General features: G+C 39.4%; 1 protein-coding gene and 1 long non-coding RNA gene across 2 annotated transcripts; both read right to left on the bottom strand.

Moving 5' to 3' along the window:
- Positions 1 to 343: 343 nt before the first annotated feature.
- Positions 344 to 2,797, bottom strand: LOC109172916. The gene is made up of 3 exons (XM_019322167.1): positions 2,430 to 2,797; positions 776 to 2,330; positions 344 to 694 (listed from the first exon to the last, which is right to left on the bottom strand). Exons 1-3 carry the CDS (start codon positions 2,795 to 2,797, stop codon positions 344 to 346), a joined length of 2,274 nt encoding a protein of 757 aa, XP_019177712.1.
- Positions 2,798 to 14,069: 11,272 nt separating this feature from the next.
- Positions 14,070 to 14,723, bottom strand: LOC109172918. The gene is made up of 3 exons (XR_002052810.1): positions 14,547 to 14,723; positions 14,251 to 14,391; positions 14,070 to 14,158 (listed from the first exon to the last, which is right to left on the bottom strand). It is a non-coding gene; the product is annotated as an uncharacterized LOC109172918 (long non-coding RNA).
- Positions 14,724 to 20,233: the final 5,510 nt, after the last annotated feature.

The raw sequence follows: 20,233 nt of genomic DNA, 5'->3' as shown, positions 1-20,233 counted from the left end.
GTAGACCCAACCGGATAGACTCTAAACCTATCTTAGTATGCCATAATAATATTGCCAATTATAATATGAGGTTTTTGAACATAAAAACACTAACAAACTCCCCCTTTGGCTATTATTTGGCAAAACAACTCAACTATATAAAAAGAACTAAGATAGGTTATTAAAAGAAGCAACCCAAGTGTCCAAACTGATTACATAGGAAAAAAAGAACATAAGATCCAAAGCAGTCTAAAAAAAAAAAAATGACATCAAAACATAACGCCCAGCCAGGGCTAGAAAGTACTCGATCACAAAAACTCCCCCTGAGTTACTACTTCCCCTTTTTGCTAATGGTAGCCAAAGATCAAGCATTTGAGGGAGAGTCACAGCCAGACTTTACGGGATCCTCAGCAGTAGCAACAGTATCAGACATGCTCATGCGGAGAAGAACAGTAGCTAGCTCAGTGCGCGCACCCGTCAGTTGCTTGGCAATGATACCGTGCACCGTCTCAAGATCAGCAACTCGCGCCTTCAATTGTTCGGAAAGCTTCACATCTTTAGCATGAGGAGACTCATCATTCACAGCATCAGGTTCCGAATTGGATGGGGCAGTCACAGGAACGACATCCTTAATATGATCTCCAGAAAGAAGACGTTTATCAACAGTATATAGTAGCGTCGGACTGATCACTTCGCTGGGCATAGGCTTAAGACCCTGAGAGGTAAGGATGCCAAAAATCAGATTTGGAAACGGTAATCTTACCTTCTGTTATTGGGGATGAATCAGAGTTAGAACATGATAAAAAATCCATTTGCCCAGATCACACTGCATCTTAGTTCCAATTCTAAATAAGAACCCTGCCAGAAGCTTGCCAACTGTGTTGAAATGAGCTGATGGAAGCCAGTTGTGCAGAGCCAGGCGATGTAGGATGACATATCTAGACGTGAGATGCGAGCTCAGCAAATAGTCCTTATCTCCTGTAGGCCAAGATGTAGTATGTCCACCGGTAAGAGTTTTGGCCACCACGTCCCATTCAGTAACAGCTTCTTCTTGCACTGTAGGCAAGCCATAGTATTTATTTATCACATCTGGCCCAAAATCATACCACTTCCCTCTGATGAAGATTTGCATCGGTCGTGGCCCTGTGAGACTGTCAATCTCATCACTGAGATTGCAATAGAACTCATATGTGAGCAGCTTGGAGTAAGGGCAAACATCTGTAACAGTTTTCAAAAGACCAACTTCATTCAGCAAGGGCAGGATGTCGCAAACGGAGTTCAGTTGATTCTCATCCACAGTTCTTTGAACAATCAGCTCCCTTCTGACCATAGTGGCCCATTTTGTTTGTGCAGCAGGGGATACAAACTGAGGTTTGTAAATAGTAGTATCAATTCCTTCAATAGGTGGAACCTCCGGAGTTACACTTCGACCTCTTGACCTTGTGGTAGGTTTCCCTTTTCTAGCAGAGGGGGCTGGTGCAGAAGTAGCTTGAGCAGCAGTAGTTCCTTGTTGCTTAACAGAGGAACGTAGAGTCTTGAAAACTTGGTGGATAGGTGGGTCTCCTTCAGGCTTAGCAGTCGCACTCGACTTTCTCTTCTTCACAGGCTGATCCGCATCAACATTATCAGCACTGGTTTCAACAACAACCTTCGTTGGAACATTCTTCCTTTTTGTCCGTCTTGTTTCTCTGGATGGGGACTGGACTGGAGTTACAGAGTGGCTAGAATCAGAAACATTTGCAGATGAGCTCCCAACAATATTTGATATCTCTCGAATTCTGAAATTCGTGAAATCAGGATGAGCAGTTGCCTCAACAGTAGGGACAGCAGAAGAAGGTGCTTGGGATCCATACACCTCAGCTAGTATCTTATCATCTTCACTGGAGGATTCTGAAGGGTGTATCACTCGATAAGGTTGAGGGATCGAAGCAGATGGTAAGCCAGCAAAATGTCGCACATGTTCCAGGCTTTCTCCTAAAGATGTTGTAGTGTAAACAGGGACTCCACCTATTTTCTCAGACTTGTGGGGACTTGATAAATCAACAGTTTTAACAGTTGCAGGTAAGGCAGGAGGATCAACAGCAGGACAAGACTCTTTAGAGACATTAACAGTTTCAGACGGAGTCAGAGCAATATTCTCAGAAGCATAAACAACCAGACTCAGTGGATTTGGCTTATCAGAGGACTTTGTTTTCTCATCAGACACATGCAACGCATCAGATTTTTCACCAGTAAAATTAGTCACAGGCAAAGATAGAGGATCAACATTCATAGGGGACTTCTTGGAACCCAAAGCAGATTGATTTTCAGGCAAAACTGACACAGACGATGGAATAGAAGAATCAACAGGTCTATCAGGAGAAATTTCAATAGGGGTTTCAGATTCATTTACCCATTGTCGAAGAATCTCCTATCTGTGTGTTGCTTCTCTCTGAGCAGCTTCAAGATACTGAGCTTGGGACTCCTCTCGTCGTCGAGCTTCTTCAACAGATTCTAGGGCACGTTGAGCAAAAAATTGAAGGAATGCCCCGGCCCGATTTCCATCCGAGGGTTCTGGAATAAACACTGGAGAGACGTCATCACTGGCTTCGGCGACCAACACAAGAAGTTCAGTTAAATCATCTATCGACCATTCAGCATAAAACTCCGGATAGTTGGTCATAACAGTCACCAGAATCTCGTCGCGAAGCAGAGGATCAAGCTTGAGCTTCTTCTTCATAGCCAACTGTAGAAGCGTCTGAATGTGTTTGAGGGCTGCCGCCGGAGGGTGTACCTTGCTTCCAAGCTTAATGATGATGTTTCTTACGGGGTCCGCCATTTAAGATTAAGTGCGAGGAGAAGAATAAAACACCGAGAGCAGATAAGCACGGGAAATGGAGAGATGAGAGCTGAGGTGAGTTCTTTCTTCTTGACCCGGTATCATATAGGCTTAAGGGTGATGAACCCTAATTAATGCGGCAAGTCAAAATATCATGCAGAAGTGATTGATGGACACAACGGTACAGCTCCTTTTTAGGAAGGAAACGGAACCCAAGGGAATTTGAAATTCAAAAAGCATTGAGATCTTTTAAGATATCTTCTGAGAAGAATAAGCTTAGATGATCTTCTTAACATAAAAAGAGAAGAGTCTTTAAGGAAATTCAAAGTCATAACACTGACCCGTAATAAACCAACTCCTCTCTGACGGACCAACTGCTTTAGTCAGTCAATTCTGCAAATTCCCAGAGCAGATCCGAGAATTTCAAAACGATTAGCATCCAGTGGCTTAGTCAGAATGTCAGCCAGTTGTTTGTCAGTGTGAATGTATTCCAACTCAATTTCCTTGGATTCAACCAGGTCTCTGATGTAGTGATGCTTGATGTCAATATGTTTCGTTCTGGAATGTTGAACAGGATTCTTGGAGATGTTGATAGCACTGACATTGTCACAAAAGAGTGTCATTGTTCCTTGTGTAAGACCATAATCCAGAAACATCTGTTTCATCCAAAACAATTGAGTACAGCAACCACCTGCGGCTATGTATTCTGCCTCTGCAGTGCTTAGTGAGATAGAGTTCTGTTTCTTACTTAACCATGATACTAAGTTCTTCCCAACAAAGAAGCATCCTCCAGAAGTAATTTTCCGATCATCAATATTCCCTGCCCAATCAGCATCACAATATGCAACCAGATTCAGTTCACTATCCTTGGAATACCAGAGTCCATACTGTATCGTTCTTTTCACGTATTTCAGAATGCGTTTTGCCGTTATCAGATGTGATTCCTTTGGTTCAGATTGATACCTTGCACAGATTCCAACACTGAACATTATGTCTGGTCGACTGGCTGTTAGATACAACAGACTGCCTATCAAGCTACGATAGACTGTGTTATCTACTGATATACCAGTTTCATCTTTCGATACTTTTGTAGAAGTGGAGATCGGTGGTCTGGATGGTTTACATGATTCCAGATCAAACTTTTTGACAAGATTCTTAGCATACTTTTCTTGTGGTTTGAGCTGACTGTTGTTATTACTTGCATCTGAATCACGTTGATACGGACCCGTATCAAGCCGGCACCGCTTTGAGTGGATGCAGACTCCAAAGATGGAATTAGGGGAGGGGAAAATCAGAGAGAGAGAGGGAGAGAGAGGGAGAGAGATTTCAGAGAAGGAAGATGATAGTAGAGAAGAAAAAGATAATAATAATTCGCATGTCTTTCACCCTAGCATGCAGGGTGATTATATACTAAGTTACTCCTATTATGCTTAGGACTATGATTCCTAATTAATATGATATAATAATGTATTAGGACTAAACTAATGTATCCTATTACGAATAAACTTAGTCTAACAAATGTAATCAACCATCCATGCCGGTTTCCTTCATTTTCTCCTTGGCATAGTAGCATGGGTTGTTTCTTTTCTTTCTCCTAATTCATTATTTTCACCTTCTTCTACTGTGGATATACTCGTATCACTCCCCTTCCCTTCGACGACCACCTTGTCCTCAAGGTGGAGATTCGGGTACCATCGTTCCATTTCCTCGGCAGCTTCCCAAGTGGCGTTTTCTGGACTACTATCTAACCATTGCACTAAGACTTGGCGTTGTATTTTTCCATTTTTTAGAACATTCTGTTCCCCACAGAGTGCTAGTAGACCTGAAATTGGTGATCGGCCCACAATTTCTTCTGGTAATTGGACCTCTATATTTTCTTCAATTCCTATGTGTTTCTTGAGTTGTGAGACATGGAATACTGAATGAATTCTTGCTTGTGGTAGTAGCTCGAGGCGGTATGCAACTTCCCATATTTTTTCCAAGATGTTGAATGGACCATAATAGCGTCGTGCTAGTTTGTTAGAGCTTCTACGTGCTACTGATATCTGTCTATATAGTTGTAGACGAAGCCAAACCTTATCTCCTACTGAAAATTTCATTTTGCTTTTTTTGGCATTGGCTTTTTTGGCCATGCGATGCTGAGCTTCCCGAAGATTGTGTTTCAGTGGCCTTATCAATCTGTCACGATCCAACAATAATTCATCTAGTGCTTGCACTGTTGGTGTGTCTTTTGTATACGGTGCTAAGGTGGGTGGTGGTCTTATATATAGTGCTTGAAATGGAGTCATTTTAATGCAGTTGTGGTAGCTTGTATTGGCGCAAAATTCTGCCCATCCCAAGTATGACGTCCAATTGGTTGGTTTGATGTGAGTAAAAGCCCTTAAGTATTGCTCTAAGCCTCGATTCATTACTTCTGTATGCCCGTCAGTCTGTGGATGGTATGATGTGCTTCTCTTCAGTGTTGTGCCACTTAGTGTGTCCTTCAAAGTATGTAACTGTAATTGCTCAGCAATTTTGGGTTGCACAAAGTTGTGGGTGCTGCCACTATCTAATAAAATCTGTAACTTTCGGCCATTAACTTCTCCCAAAAGTTTAAGTGATCTGGGATTACCCGGGCCTACCAATGAGTTTAGACTGGAAATATCTCCTGCGATTATGTCATCTTGCTCATGCACTATGGTTTCTTCTTCTAAGATTGGATCTTCTATGGTTTGCTGTGTCAATTTTGACAATTTTCTTTGGGAATCCTCAAAACGGGACTCGCCGAACCGCTTTGTGATATTCTGTAAAAATTCCTTCCATGTAGTTAACATTCCATTCCTTTTCATCCATTGATACCACCCAGAAGCAATCCCTTCCATTGTGAATCCTGATATTCGCAATCGCTGTGTGTCGGGTGTATCATAAAAATCAAAATATTCTTGAATTCTAAATATCCAACCATGAGGGTTTGAGCCATCAAAGCGAGGTAACTCAAGTTTCATATGAAATCGTTGAGTCCCTTGGCCACTCTCCGGTTGCAAAGATGGTTGTAGATGATTATCAGGTGGAGGCCCTAAAATTCCATGTGTTTGAGGTTGCACTGCTGCATTTTTATTTGTTGTTACCATCGTTTCCAACCGTGACACGGAGGTAATGAGTTGTTGAATGAGTTGGTGATTTGTAACAGTTTGTCTATCAAAATTTTTTTGAAATTCGGCAATTGCCTGCTCCCAAGGACGAGTTGTTGATGTAGATTGGTTGTTTGACATAATGAAGTTAGATTACAGTTTTGAGTGTGTAAAAGAACAAGAAAGATGAGTTCGATGCAATGAAAGCACCAATTGATACGGACCCGTATCAAGCCGGCACCGCTTTGAGTGGATGCAGACTCCAAAGATGGAATTAGGGGAGGGGAAAATCAGAGAGAGAGAGAGGGAGAGAGAGAGGGAGAGAGATTTCAGAGAAGGAAGATGATAGTAGAGAAGAAAAAGATAATAATAATTCGCATGTCTTTCCCTCTAGCATGCAGGGTGATTATATACTAAGTTACTCCTATTATGCTTAGGACTATGATTCCTAATTAATATGATATAATAATGTATTAGGACTAAACTAATGTATCCTATTACGAATAAACTTAGTCTAACAAATGTAATCAACCATCCATGCCGGTTTCCTTCGTTTTCTCCTTGGCATAGTAGCATGGGTTGTTTCTTTTCTTTCTCCCAATTCATGATTTTCACCTTCTTCTACTGTGGATATACTCGTATCACACGTAGAGGTGACTCTATCACTGTTGAGTCCACTGGTTCTTCTGGATTGTCATCGACAACCACGTTTACTGACTACATCACAGACTGAGTCCTCTTGTTGTAGACTCTATAGGCACGACTGTTCGGAGAGTATCCAAGAAAGATGCTCTCATCACTTTTGGGTTCGAACTTCCCTCTTTGCTCTCTGTCAGCCAGCACATAGCACTTTGTCCCAAACACATGAAAGTATTTCAGATTTGGCTTCTTTCCCTTCCAGATCTCATATGGAGTTTTCGTCGTTCCTGGTCTAAGGTAGACCCTATTTATAGTATGACACGCTGTGTGTACTGCTTCAGCCCAGAAACGTTGTGGCATATGTGAGGCATGTAGCATAACTCTAGCCATTTCCTGTAGCCTTCGATTCTTTCTTTCCACCACTCCATTTTGTTGAGCAGTTCTAGGAGCTGAGAACTCATGTGAGATACCATGCTCGGAGCAGAAGTCTGAATATAGTGAGTTCTCAAATTCCTTTCCATGATCACTCCTCAATCTCTGAACTTTTATAATAGACTCATCTTTTTCCTTCTGAACTCTTATGCACAGAGTCTTGAAGGCCTTGAAGGCTTCTGTCTTTTCTCTCAGAAAGTAAACCCAGCTGTATCGAGAGAAATCGTCTACACACACAAATATATATTTCTTTCCTCCAATGCTTTTAGTCTGTGTTGGCCCCATGAGATCTATATGAACAAGATCTAGACATTTTTCAGTGGTGATACCTCTTACTGCTTTGTGTGGAGTTCTGATTTGTTTCCCAATAGCACATGCGCCACAAATTTTCTTTGGATCAATTCTGATCTTCAGTACACCTTTTACTGTTTCCAGTTTTATCATCTTATCCATATCTCTGAAATTTATGTGACCCAGTCTTCTATGCCAGAGTTTTGATTCATCAGATTTGGATAGGTGACAAGCAGTTTCATTTGTCAAAACATAACAGTTGTCTGAAGACCGAGTTCCTTCCATGAAAAGTTGATTTGCTTTGTCACTCACTCTGCAGCAGTTACGATCGAAGCATACATTCCAATTTTGATCACATAACTGACTGATGCTAATAAGATTCGCTTTTAATCCACTGACTAGCAAGACTTCTTGTAATTGAGGTAAACCTGGAACATTTAGGACACCTTTCCCAACGATTTTACCCTTTTGTCCATCTCCAAATGTTACAGCTCCACTACTAGGTTGAACAGCCATCAGACATTTAATGTTTCCTGTCATATGTCTGGAACAACCACTGTCGAAATACCATCTAGCATCAGTTGTAGATGCAGTTTGAACAATGGTGGGATAACAGATAACTTCTGACTTTCTGACCCAAACCTGTCTAGTGAATGGTGTAATAGTCTTATTCTGATATTTTTCCTTCCTATGATCTCTGTAGAAAAAATAGCATTCGAGACGAGTATGACCTTTTGTGTGACAGTAGTGACAAATGGGAGTATAATATTTAACTTTGACAATCTTATTTTTGAATCTTGAATAATGAGATTGATAAGTTGATTTGTCCTGGTCAGTGTTAGTACCGTATCTCCTTTCCTTGATTTGTACTGACTGAGATGACTGTCCTAGTTCATACCTGTGATATGCTGTGGTCTTAGACATTCCCTCTTTGATGAACTTTGGTGCGTTGTTCGAAGATTCTCCTTGCTCAAATCCCAGACCCTTTTTATCATTAGGGTTTCTGCCAGAGTCTAGAATTTTATCTAAGGTAGATGTGGTGTCCATCATCTGTATATTTTTCTTCAAGCTCTCCAACTCCTTGATTAATTTACCTTCTCTGGACCGTATCTGAGTGATGAGATCTTCTTTTATGACCAGTTCAGCATTCAGTTTCTTTATAAGATCATCTTTTTGCTTTAGATCGTCATTCAGATTCTTATTTACTTTCACAAGTTGTTCCCAGCTAGCGACAAGTTTTGAAAATTCTGCCTCAAGTTGAATATGTCTCTCTTCAAAATCATCTGTTGATATGTATGATTCTCCATCTGATTGATCTCTGTCTAATTGAATGTTTGTGGCAGTGAAGAACGCTACAAAGTTTCCTACATTATCATCTGATTGATCATTTGAATTTTCGTCCTCATCATCACTAAGAGTAGATACAGACATAGCCTTTTTCCTTTTAAGATATGTTGCACATTCAGCCTGTATGTGACCGTATCCTTCACATTCCCTACACTGCAATGACCGATTGAGGGGTTTTCCTGTGTCTGTGGCACTATTTCTGTTTTGTCTCGATCGCCCAGTCTGAGATTGATTGTTCTGTGAGAAGGGTGTTGTTTCAACCTTTTGATATGAAGGGTTGTTGCCTTTGTATTGTGTTATTGTAGACTGACCTTGACCCTTTCTGTTGAACCCTTTTAAGATTTTCTTGAAGTTTTTGGTTAGGAGAGCTAGGGTTTCATCATCTATGTCGTCTGTGTCAGATTCTCGATCCGCTTCTGCCACAAAGGCTATAGACTTTCCTTTCTTGTTGCTTCCAACATCATCATCAGCAAGAACTTCCAGTGCATATGTGTGCAAGCTTCCCATGAGTTCTCTGACAGTCTTCTTTTCCCAACCTGTGTGTTCCTGAATAGCCGTTACTTTCATTCGAAAACGTTTAGGTAGGGATCTGAGAATCTTTTTGACCACTCTCTCATCAGTGAATGGTTCCCCAAGAATTGAGGCTCGGTTCATCAAGTTCTGAACCCTACTGTGGAAGGTAGAAATGGTTTCGTCTTCAGTCATTCTGAGAGCTTCGAACTCTAACAGAACCATTTACAACTTTGACTGTTTGACATCACTGGTTCCTTCAAATCTGGTTTCAAGAATCTCCCATACCCGTTTAGCCTCTTTTACCCCTGTAACAAGCGTAAAAACAGATTCATGTAGTGATCCAACAATCGAGTTCAGTGCTTTGTTGTTCAGATTAGAGGCATTCATTTCATCGTCTGTCCAAGTCTCCATGGGTTTTTCTTCAGCAACTCCTTGTGCATTCGGAGTAGTAGGTCGACTCCACCCAGTTAGGATGGTGCGATAAACCCTGGTTCCTTGTGCTTGAAGATATATCTCCATACGAGCCTTCCAGAAAAAGTAGTTGTGACCATCTAGTTCTGGTGGTTTCATACTTGCGTCCATCCTGAAACCAACAACCAGCCAACGAACACACAGACAGACTTCCACAAAAACAGAGAGAATGCAAAACTAAGATAGCCCTTCGGATCAAGTCACTATGTAGACTTAAAAGCTCTGATACCACATGTAATTTTGCATTTCCTCATATTACGTAAAATATCAGAAATAGTTTGTTGACTTAGAATACTGATTGATTTAGTTAAGCACCTACTTAGTAATGATAGATCATGAAGAGAACATCAGAGAAAACTAAACAAACACACAGAACGAACACTCACAATGTTTACCCAGTTCGATACGGTGTGTATCTACGTCTGGGGGACGATCACATAGGCGTCCAATCCACTAAGTCATAATCCAATGTACAAAGGTAGATATACAATAATCTTACCCAAGTGCCCCACACAAGGTACATACCCAGTCCACACAGGTTTAGTGGATTGTTGAAGATGGAGAGCCATGCATACAGAAGTCCAATGAAATCCCTTCACTTGGAGAGCCAGCTCTGATGCAGTCCACTTCAGTGACGCTCTATAAGGTTGTTCCCACAACAGTGTGATCTTAGTGTCCTTTCGTTTAAGCAGCAGTAACTCTTCTCAAGTTCATCATCTTAATCACCGTGAACATGTTGTATTGAGAAGGTGCATGACCATCAAAGATCTAGACTCATCAAGCTGATATGGAGTGTTTCTTCTTCTTATTTGGCGTAACCCTAGTTCCCTTAAAGAACTGGTACTTATAGATCCCTCAATAAACACTCTCCATAAAATGTCTTTGATTGTAGAAGGTAGGACTATATAAGAGGAATGTAATCTCAGCAGATTAGGTCCATTACCTTCTTTGAAGATACGCTGATCGTCTTTCCATACCGGGTTGATAATACCGAGTAAGACTCTTAAGGAAACAGCTTTCCTAAATCAGATCTTCAGTGTCAGTTCTTCTGTCGTTGCTTCTGCTTGATCAGTAAACTGTAGACCCAACCGGACAGACTCTAAACGTATCTTAGTATGCCATAATAATATTCCCAATTATAATATGGGGTTTTTGAACATAAAAACACTAACAAGTTATTTTAGGATTTTAGGTATTTTAGAATTTTTGGTAAATTAAAATATGATTTAGGATTTTAGGATTTTAGGATTTTAGTGTTGTAGTAAATTAAAATAGGATTTTGCCTTTTCAATATATATATATATATATATATATATATATATATATATATATATATATATATATATATATATATATATAAATTATGTAGTTTTGATTAATGAATATAATACAGATACTTCTAAATAATTAAGAAAATGATTTATTTAATTATTTTTTACATTTGTGTATGATAAAAAATCTTCTTATATTTAAATATTCACGTAAATGTTAATTAGTATCTTTAGGAGTGTGTACAATTCGGTGAAAATATTTTAAATAATCGAACAAAAAATTCAATTAATAAATTTTTAAAGTAAAATATTTCAGTTTGGTCAATGGATAAAGATTTTTTAAAATATTAACTATCGATAGTTTAATTAACTAAATTAACATATTGTTTAAATGTGTAGATATTATTAGTGTGTGCAGGGTCGATCCATTAAAAATAGGGGTCATGTCTAATAGTTTAATTTGGACTCCACGTTATTGTATTATATAACAAAAATAAAAATGTAATTAAATTATTTTGTCCAAATATAGTACATAAAAATTTAATAAAGAGAGAATGCAATTCAAAAGTTCATTTAAAAGTTTCATTTTTAGTTAATATTTAAATACAAAATTATTCACCAAAATTTCGATGTCAATTCTTCTAAAATTTTATTTTCAATTACAATGAAGACCAATCTATGAAATAAAAAATAATAAGAATAGGTAAATTTTTTGTACAATTTTAAATATAAAATAAAAATAATTATTTTCGATATAATCAAAATGAGTATTTTAAAAAATTGATTAATAAATTATTCATATTAATTGTTTAACCAAATCAAACAACTATAATAGTGATTAAATACATCAAAATTGACTGATAAGCTAACTTTGTTACTAAACATGAACTTCAATTCATCATTTAATTTGTACAAACCAACATGTCTATGTAAATATCTATGATCTTTTGAGGCTAAACCAATTATTTACACGATGTTGAAAACAAGATAGCATGAAACAAAGTCTCATTATATATATACATTTTTTTTTTTGGGTAAGGATACACTTATTTTTAATTGTTAAGCTAACTACGAATTTGAGAATTTCAATGTAATTTCTTGTTAATCCGACTTCAGTTTCACATATGATTTTAATACTATAATGTTGCTATCAGGGACGGAGCCAAAGGAGGGGCAGCTGCCCCCCCCCCCCCCTCTCACCCCACCCCTACCCCATATATAATTTTTTGTATGTATATATGTATATATAGTTCATGTCTTAGTATTAGTAAAATAAAACTGTTAAATATTAATAAGGGTTGATTTAAATGAGTTGGTTGAGCACATGTTAAGTTATTATGATAAAGGATAGGGTTCAAATCTTGGCATTAACATAGTTTTATAGTTGGCTTCAACAGTTTTTAAAAAAAATTTGAATCCGTCCCTTCTTCTTCGTTCCCCCTCAACTGAATTTCTGGCTCCGTCCCTGGTTGCTATCATTAGGGTATAAAACAAATATCCCATGAGAAGAGACCAATGATATCACATTTTATATTAATTTTGTACCATACCAACATTAGGTACTTGAAATTGTACTAACTTCATATTTACCAATAATAATTTTATATTTAAAGATGCAATATAATTTTAAATTTCTTTATAAATTTAAATTTTTACACTTATATACAATGCTTTCAAAATTTTCATAAATTTTGGTCAAATTCCTTTTTTAGAAAAACTACAACTTTCAATTGAAATATTTATTTCAACAAAATTAAATATAATTTAAAAATTAAAACTAATTTTAATTTATCTTATAAAATATCTCAAAATATCACTAGGAATATATTGGTTTTCGTTATGGACAGTGACATTGTAGAAAAGAGGGAGCGATCATTCGGCCATTAATGATTCCATCGCCATAGCGCGACAGACATATAGGGCGTCGCATTTTCTGTCGCCAATGTGTCAACATATTGGCGACGGAATTGATTTTGTCATCGCATTCTGTAGCAAAAATAAACTTTACTTAAAAAATGTATTATTTCAGTGACGGGATGAACGGTCGTCGTATGTTCCGTCCCCAACCTCAAACGTCAAATCTACCGTTGCACTAAACATCGCAACATAATTAATTTTCGTTGCCGATTCCATCGTCATAGCGCGACAGACATATAGGCGTCGCATTTTCTGTCGCCAATGTGTCAACATATTGGCGACGGAATTGATTTTGTCGTCCCATTTTGTAGCAAAAATAAACTTTACTTCAAAATTTATATACTTTCGTGACAGAAAAAAGTCTCGTCGTAAGCCTCTGTCGTCAATCTCTTTGTGTAAAGATTACGTGGGAATATTTTCGAGTTTGCACCAAATATTGCAACAGAATTATTTTTGTCGCGGATTCTGTAGCAAAACTGCAACGGCACCATCAATCGTTGCCTTTTCCGTCGCCGTTGTGGTGACAGAACTTAATTCCGTCGCAAAATCGGTCACCAAAATGTGGGTGCCAAAATTTCTTGGCCTTTTTCTCACTTTGCGCCAAAAATTGCTACAGAATTGATTTCCGTTACCATTTCCGACGCAAAATTGTGACAGAACACGTTTCGTCTCAAAAACCGTTGCGAATCGACAACGGATTACCCTTTGTCGCAATGTTTCCGTCGTGATTCGTGATTTTTCTTGTAGTGTGCTATGCATGAAACACAAGAATCAAATCCCGCGAGACACACAGATACAGATAGAAGCAGATCAGGCAAAGAGAGCACAGAGCAGACAGAGAAAACCCCCAATAATGGAAAACCCCCTACGCCCTATGCCGACAAGGCCAATCTACTCAACTAGCACAGCAGAAAGCAGAGATAAACATGAAGTAAGCGTACAAGATATAAAAGAAAGCATATTTTAGACTAGAAGAACCAGAAAACTTAAACACGTGTTTTGTAAAAGAGTTTTTTCCACTTTTGGTCCTATGACTTTAGTGTCTCCGTCAATTTAGGTTCACAACTTTCATTCCTGACATAAGTAGTGCTTGACTTTGATTTTTTTCCATTTTTAGTCCTTCCGGTCATCTGAGCGGCGAGTTTCAATTGGAAATAATGAATTGCATTGTATATTTAGATTTTAGAAGGGTAAATAAGTCTTTCACCATTAATTAAACAATAAATAAAAGAAAAATGAAAAATTAAAGTCATCCGCTCATCTTCTTCTTCCACCTTCGTCCATTTTACTTTCTGGGAGAAATCATCTGTAATAGCTAATAGTAGCAAGATCATACTCCAAGCAATCCTCAGTTGAGAATCCAGACACATCTACATGAAAGATGGAGAACAGATTGTAAATCTCAAAAAGCTTAAATGGTAGGTGAATGTTGTATCACAAACAAGTATAGAACTAACTTAACCTGTTTGCTTTGTTGTAGTAATTTGTTTCTTGGCTTTTGTAGTTCTCACAAAACAGAAGACTGCAATGAAGAGTATAATCCCAACAACGACAGGAACTACAATGGCAATTATCACTTCTGAAGATGAATTTCCACTGTTTCCTGCATCAACAGAGATAGACTACACTACTGATCGAATTGGTGTTGAAAGGATGAATCCATCACAACCTTAACATAAACTAATTCTTAAATTCTTAAAACAGAGAAAATACCCAAAACATCAGATTACAGATATATATGAACCAAGAAAACTTTACCTTCACCGGTGGGAGGAGGAGGAGGGATTGGAGGCGGAGGCGCAGAGGCGGCTGTGTTATTATAGAAAGGGTACTTCTCATACCTAATATTACAGTCTGGGGTGATAGTTCTAGCACCCACTGTCGGAGTTTCCAGTTGTTGGATACTGCTTCTTAGGTATGTCCGGCAATCCAAGTCGGAAAAATCCGGCCGGCACAGCCCAAGCCTGTAGATACTCTCAGATGCAATACGGTGAGAAGAAGATGAGATGTTGATTTTAATTTTTCTTTTTTCTCTTGTTTATTGTTTAATTGATGGTAAAAGACTTATTTATCCTTCTAAAATCTAAATGTACAAGGCAATTCATTAATTCTGATTGAAACTTGCAGCTCAGATGGCCGGAAGGACTAAAAATGGAAAAAAAAATCAAAGTCAAGCACTACTTACGTCAGGAATGAAAGTTATGAACCTAAATTGACAGAGACACTAAAGTCATAGGACCAAAAGTGGAAAAAACTCTTTTGTAAAATATTGGGTGACCTTTTCTGAAATGGCTCAAAACTTGTGGAAGTCTTCTACCAGAGTTGAAATGTGCACAGCTCAAATTTGGTTCCAATCGGAGTTCGTTTGATACCATATTTTAGACCAGAAGCCTTAGAAAACTTAAAGACATGTTTTGTAAAAATATTGGGTTACCTTTTCAGAAATGGCTCAAAACTTATGGAAGTCGTCTACCAGGGTTAAAATGTCCATAACTCAAATTTGGTGCCAATCGGAGTTCGTTTTATACCATATTTTAGACTGGTCGACCCAGAAAACTTATGGACATGTTTTGTAAAAATAATGTGTTACCTTTTCATAAATGACTCAAAACTTGTTGAATTCTACTACCAGGGTTGGAATGTCCGTAGCTCAAATTTGGAGCCGATCTGAATTCGTTTGATACCGTATTTTAGACCAGAAGTCCCACAATACTTAAAGATGTGTTTTATAAAAATATTGGGCGACCTTTTCAGAAATGGCTCAAAACTTGTGGAAGTTTTCTACCAGGGTTGGAATGTCCATAGCACAAATTTGGTGTCAATCGGAGTTCGTTTGATGCCATAATTTAGACCAGAAGTTCCAGAATACTTTAAAATGTGTTTTGTAAAAATATAGGGTGAGCTTTTCAGAAATAGCTCCAAACTTGTTAAAGTCTTCTATAAGAGTTGGAATATCCATAACTCAAATTTGGTGTCAATCGGAGTTCGTTTGATACCATATTTTAGAGCAAAAGTCCTAGAAAACTTAAAGACGTGTTTTGTAAAAATATTGGGTGACCTTGGCAAAAATGGCTCAAAACTTGTGGAAATCGTCTAACAGGCTTTAAATGTCCATACCTCACATTTGGTGCCTATTGGAGTTCATTTGATACCATTTTTTAGAGTAAAAGACCTAGAAAACTTAAAGACGTGTTTTGTAAAAATATTGGGTGACCTTGGCAGAAATGGCTCAAAACTTGTGGAAATCGTCTAACAGGCTTTAAATGTCCATACCTCACATTTGGTGCCAATCGGAGTTCGTTTGATACCATTTTTTAGACCGGTCGACCTAGAAAAATTGAGGACCTGTTTTGTAATAATATTGGGTGACCTTTTAAGAAATTGCCCAAAACTTGCAGAAGTCTTCTAATAGGGTTGAAATTTCCATAGCTCAAATTTGGTTCCAATCGGAGTTTGTTTGATAATATATTTTACACAGGAATATCCTGAAAATTAAAGACGTGCTTTGTAAAAATATTGGGTAACCTTTTCAGGAATTTCTCAAAACTTGTAGAAATCTACCAGGGTTGGAATGTCCATATCCCAAATTTGGTTCGAATCGGAGTTCGTTTGATGCCATAATTTAGACCAGAAGTTCCAGAATACTTAAAAACGTGTTTTGTAAAAATATTGGGTGACCTTTTCAGAAATTACTCAAAACTTGTGAAAGTCTTCTACCAGAGTTGGAATGTCCATAACTCAAATTTGGTGCCAATCGGAGTTCGTTTGATATCATGTTTTAAACTAGAAGAACCAGAAAACTTAAACAAGTCTTTTGTGAAAATATTGGGTGAGCTTTTTAGAAATGGCTCAAAACTTGTGGAAGTCTTCTACTTGAGTTGAAATGTGCATAGCTCAAATTTGGTGCCAATCGGAGTTCGTTTGATACCATATTTTAGAACAAAAGAACAAGAAAACTTAAAGACGTGTTTTGTAAAATTATTGGGTGACCTTTTCTGAAATGGCTCAAAACTTGTGGAAGTCTTCTACCAGAGTTGAAATGTGCATAGCTCAAATTTGGTGCCAATTGGAGTTCGTTTGATACCATATTTTAGACTAGAAGAACCAGAAAACTTAAACACGTCTTTTGTGAAAATATTGGGTGAGCTTTTCAGGAATGGCTTAAAACTTGCGGAAGTCTTCTACCAGGGTTGGAATGTGCATAGCTCAAATTTGGAGCCAATTAGAATTCGTTTTTTTTTTTTTTTTTTTTTTTTTTTTTTTTTTTTTTTGTTGAAACAAAACATTTTATTAAGCAGAAAGCAAATACAAAGTCCAGATGGGTTAAGGCCCCGCATGGCCAAGACCCACAAAATCTAAAAACCAAAAAATGATTACATGAAAAAAAGCCTCACGGCAATAAACTAGAGGCCCCAGATTATGCCAGCACAAATGGCACAGACCACTCTAGGCTAAGAAATACGAAGAAAGCTAAATACGGTAATGAATATAGGGCTGTGAACCAGCTCATCTGTAGATGCCACGGTGGAAAGAACTACCACCACGCGACCATCCTGTCATACCCGCCAGTACTCACAACCCAAATCATACAAGCTCAGGCGTATCTTTACGACCCGGGCCTTTCTGCAATCAGCAAAGGACATCCATCTTGCCATCATCGTGTCAGGCCACCATGCCCACCTCCCTACAAAGTTGCAATGCAGCGTCTCAGCACCACAATGCTACCAAGCAGGGCTGCCAACACAGTCGTAACAACTCCTCTATTTCCATTGACTGCCCTATTACATTCAACACAACACAAGCAATAAAGTATCGTCTGAAAATGGTCAACGGCTCGCAGGCCAAAGCATAGGCACGCAGGCCGAAAATAAGGTACAGGGCAGCCAATAGCAGCAAAACCTCCGAACGGCACCAGCAACAAAAACCAGAACCATAACGGGATTAGCTTCTATGGGCCAGCAGCAAGCCTGGACTACCACCAACGGATTTGAAAAACCCCTACCCGGCCACCGTTCAGCCCGGGCCAGGATGCAATTTCTTACCACTTGCACAACCGTTGAGGTCTGGTCTATTTCAAAGAAGCCTGCAATGGCGAAACGAAAAAAACATATAGACCAGCAGCACCTCCGAGGCCAAAGAAAACAACCTGCAAAAAAGAAACATGACCGAACAAGCAAGCACCATGTTTCCTTGATCCTTACAACTCATGTTCCATAAAGGTTAGTGTATAAGGAGAATAACAGGCAGACACGATACAAAAGGCGACCCCCTCAGTAGCCCCGGCCCCCTGGAGTCCAGAAGGGACTCGGCTTCTATTGGCCAGCAGTGAGCCTGACCAAGTCAACGGATTTGACTTGTGCTGCCCGGCCACCGTTCAGCCCGAGCTAGGGCACCTCTTATACCGCTGGCACCTGCGTTGAGACTCAGTCCCCGTGAGCCAGGACCTCATCATCTCCAAAAATCCTCCTCACACTCTCAAATCTTTTACCTCACTCTTCTTTTCCACTTTTCCTTCTCTCGATTTTCCCTCTTTTTCCATTTTCCTTTTTTTTTCTGTTTATTTCCCTTTTTTCCCTTTTTTTTTTTTTTTTTTTTTTTTTTTTTTTTTATCTTCTCTTTCTTTTTTCCTTTTTCCCTTTTTTCATCTTTCCATTTTTTTTTTTTGTTTTGTATTTCCTTCTTCCCTTTTTTCCTTCATTTTCTTTTTCCAAACCAAGACAAACAGTACAGAAACAAAACAAAAAGCAGAAAGCAAAGCAAGAGAAGCTAAAATCACGGCGGATCCTCCATGTCGAAGAAAACATAAGGCACATCATCATTAGCAAGTAGAACGCGCACCCTGGACGGTAGATCAGCAAAACATGAAAAAGGAGCCTCCCCCGGCTTGTCAACAACCCAGTCAGCTAAAGCCTGTGTTGGCAAGTTAGCCCTAGATTTGCATAAACTGGGAGAGACAGACCCACATGAACACAGAAAACGGAGCCGGGATACCACATCATCTATCACCCACGGTGGCCGGATCGAGACAACAAGATAGCTTCCCAGCTCCGCCACCGTAGACTCCAACATATGCTGCATAGGCCAACGCCTGAACAAGCATTCCGCAACCCCTCTAGCCACCCCGAATATCACTCGCGCGACACTTGGGGCACCACGCCCATGCATATACCCGTTACGGTGTTTCCATAGCTCCCACATCACCAAGCAAGGCAACCTGTTAACAACAAAAGAAAATAAAGGATTACGCGTCCCTCCACAACCCCAGCCAGCCACCAATGTCCTAAGACTCTGGTGCCGCGACTGTAGTCCTAGGGACGCCAGAATATAGCTACAGACAGCTTTTGCTATTTCCCCATCATAAAAAACATGTGCAATAGTCTAAGAAGCTGGGGCTGGATATACCTACATCTCGACACGAGCACATGCCCGAATTGAGACAAGGCATCATCCGTGGGTATCTGCCCTCGGAGCACTTTCCAAGCCAGGAAAGACACCTTAAAAGGAAGGTGCTTAGGCCAACACTTAGCCAGAAGAGGGTCCGGTGCAATGGGAAAAACAGGCCTAACAAGCCTTACCCGAGGCATAAGAAAACATAACGTCAGAAGCTGCAGTCCAAAGCGGGATATCCCGGGGTCCTTGGCTCATTTGGGATAAGTCCACAGTGACCCCGGCATATACCAGTTCTTCATAGCTAGCCAAATCAAGTGTACCATCATGTATGTAATCTAAGAGCATCTCCCGGGAGTAAGAAACCCTTGGGAAAGGAAACAACTTGCCGAGCGGCCCCAAACCTGACCAGTTATCCCACCAAAAATTAACCCGGCCCTGGAACAAGCGCCAGGTTAGCACCCGCTCTATGTCATCGCGAACTGCTAGCATTCGCTTCCAAGTGTGTGAATCTGAATACCGGGCCACCATACCGACCGTGTGAACCCGACTATAATACTTAACTCTCATAAAGTCTAACCAAAGAGTGTGCTCTATGCGAAAGTTCCACCACAGCTTCGCACTAGCTACTCGAACCATCAAGTCCAAGTCCAGAAAACCAACTCCCCCCTCCTTCTTAGGGAGAGAAAGAATCTTCCACGAACACCAATGGTACCGGGCTCCCCCTGATTGCTTCCAGAAGAAACTAGCAAAACATCGTTCCAAGTGCAGAACAACTTGCTTGGGCGGCGCACAGGCTGCGAACAAGTGTAGTGGAATAGCCTGTTGTACCGACGATATCAAGTCGGTCTTTCCCCCTTTAGCTTTAACTTTATCAACCACAGCGGCAAAGTAGATGCATTTCTTACGGCCTATGTGTAACACCCCGTGATACGGCCTTTAATCCCGAATTAATTATTTAATTAATTTCATTAATGATAATTAAAAAGGATTTAATTTGATTAGAAATCCCTTTAATTAATTAATGTGGTCCACCACGGATCGTGGACCCTTGCCTA

Source organism: Ipomoea nil, unplaced genomic scaffold (assembly GCF_001879475.1).
Source record: "Ipomoea nil cultivar Tokyo-kokei standard unplaced genomic scaffold, Asagao_1.1 scaffold0455, whole genome shotgun sequence".
Lineage (NCBI taxonomy): Eukaryota > Viridiplantae > Streptophyta > Magnoliopsida > Solanales > Convolvulaceae > Ipomoea > Ipomoea nil.
The sequence above is the reverse complement of the archived record's forward strand: the minus strand, read 5'-3'. Positions and strand labels throughout refer to the sequence as shown.

Coding starts and splice junctions, on each gene's coding strand:
- LOC109172916 (XM_019322167.1), bottom strand. CDS start 2,797: ATGGCGGACCCCGTAAGAAACATCATCATTAAGCTTGGAAGCAAGGTA. Junction 2,331..2,429: donor CGAGAGGAGTCCCAAGCTCA/GTATCTTGAAGC, acceptor TTCTCCTGATAG/ACCTGTTGATTCTTCTATTC. Junction 695..775: donor GCAAATGGATTTTTTATCAT/GTTCTAACTCTG, acceptor CTTACCTCTCAG/GGTCTTAAGCCTATGCCCAG.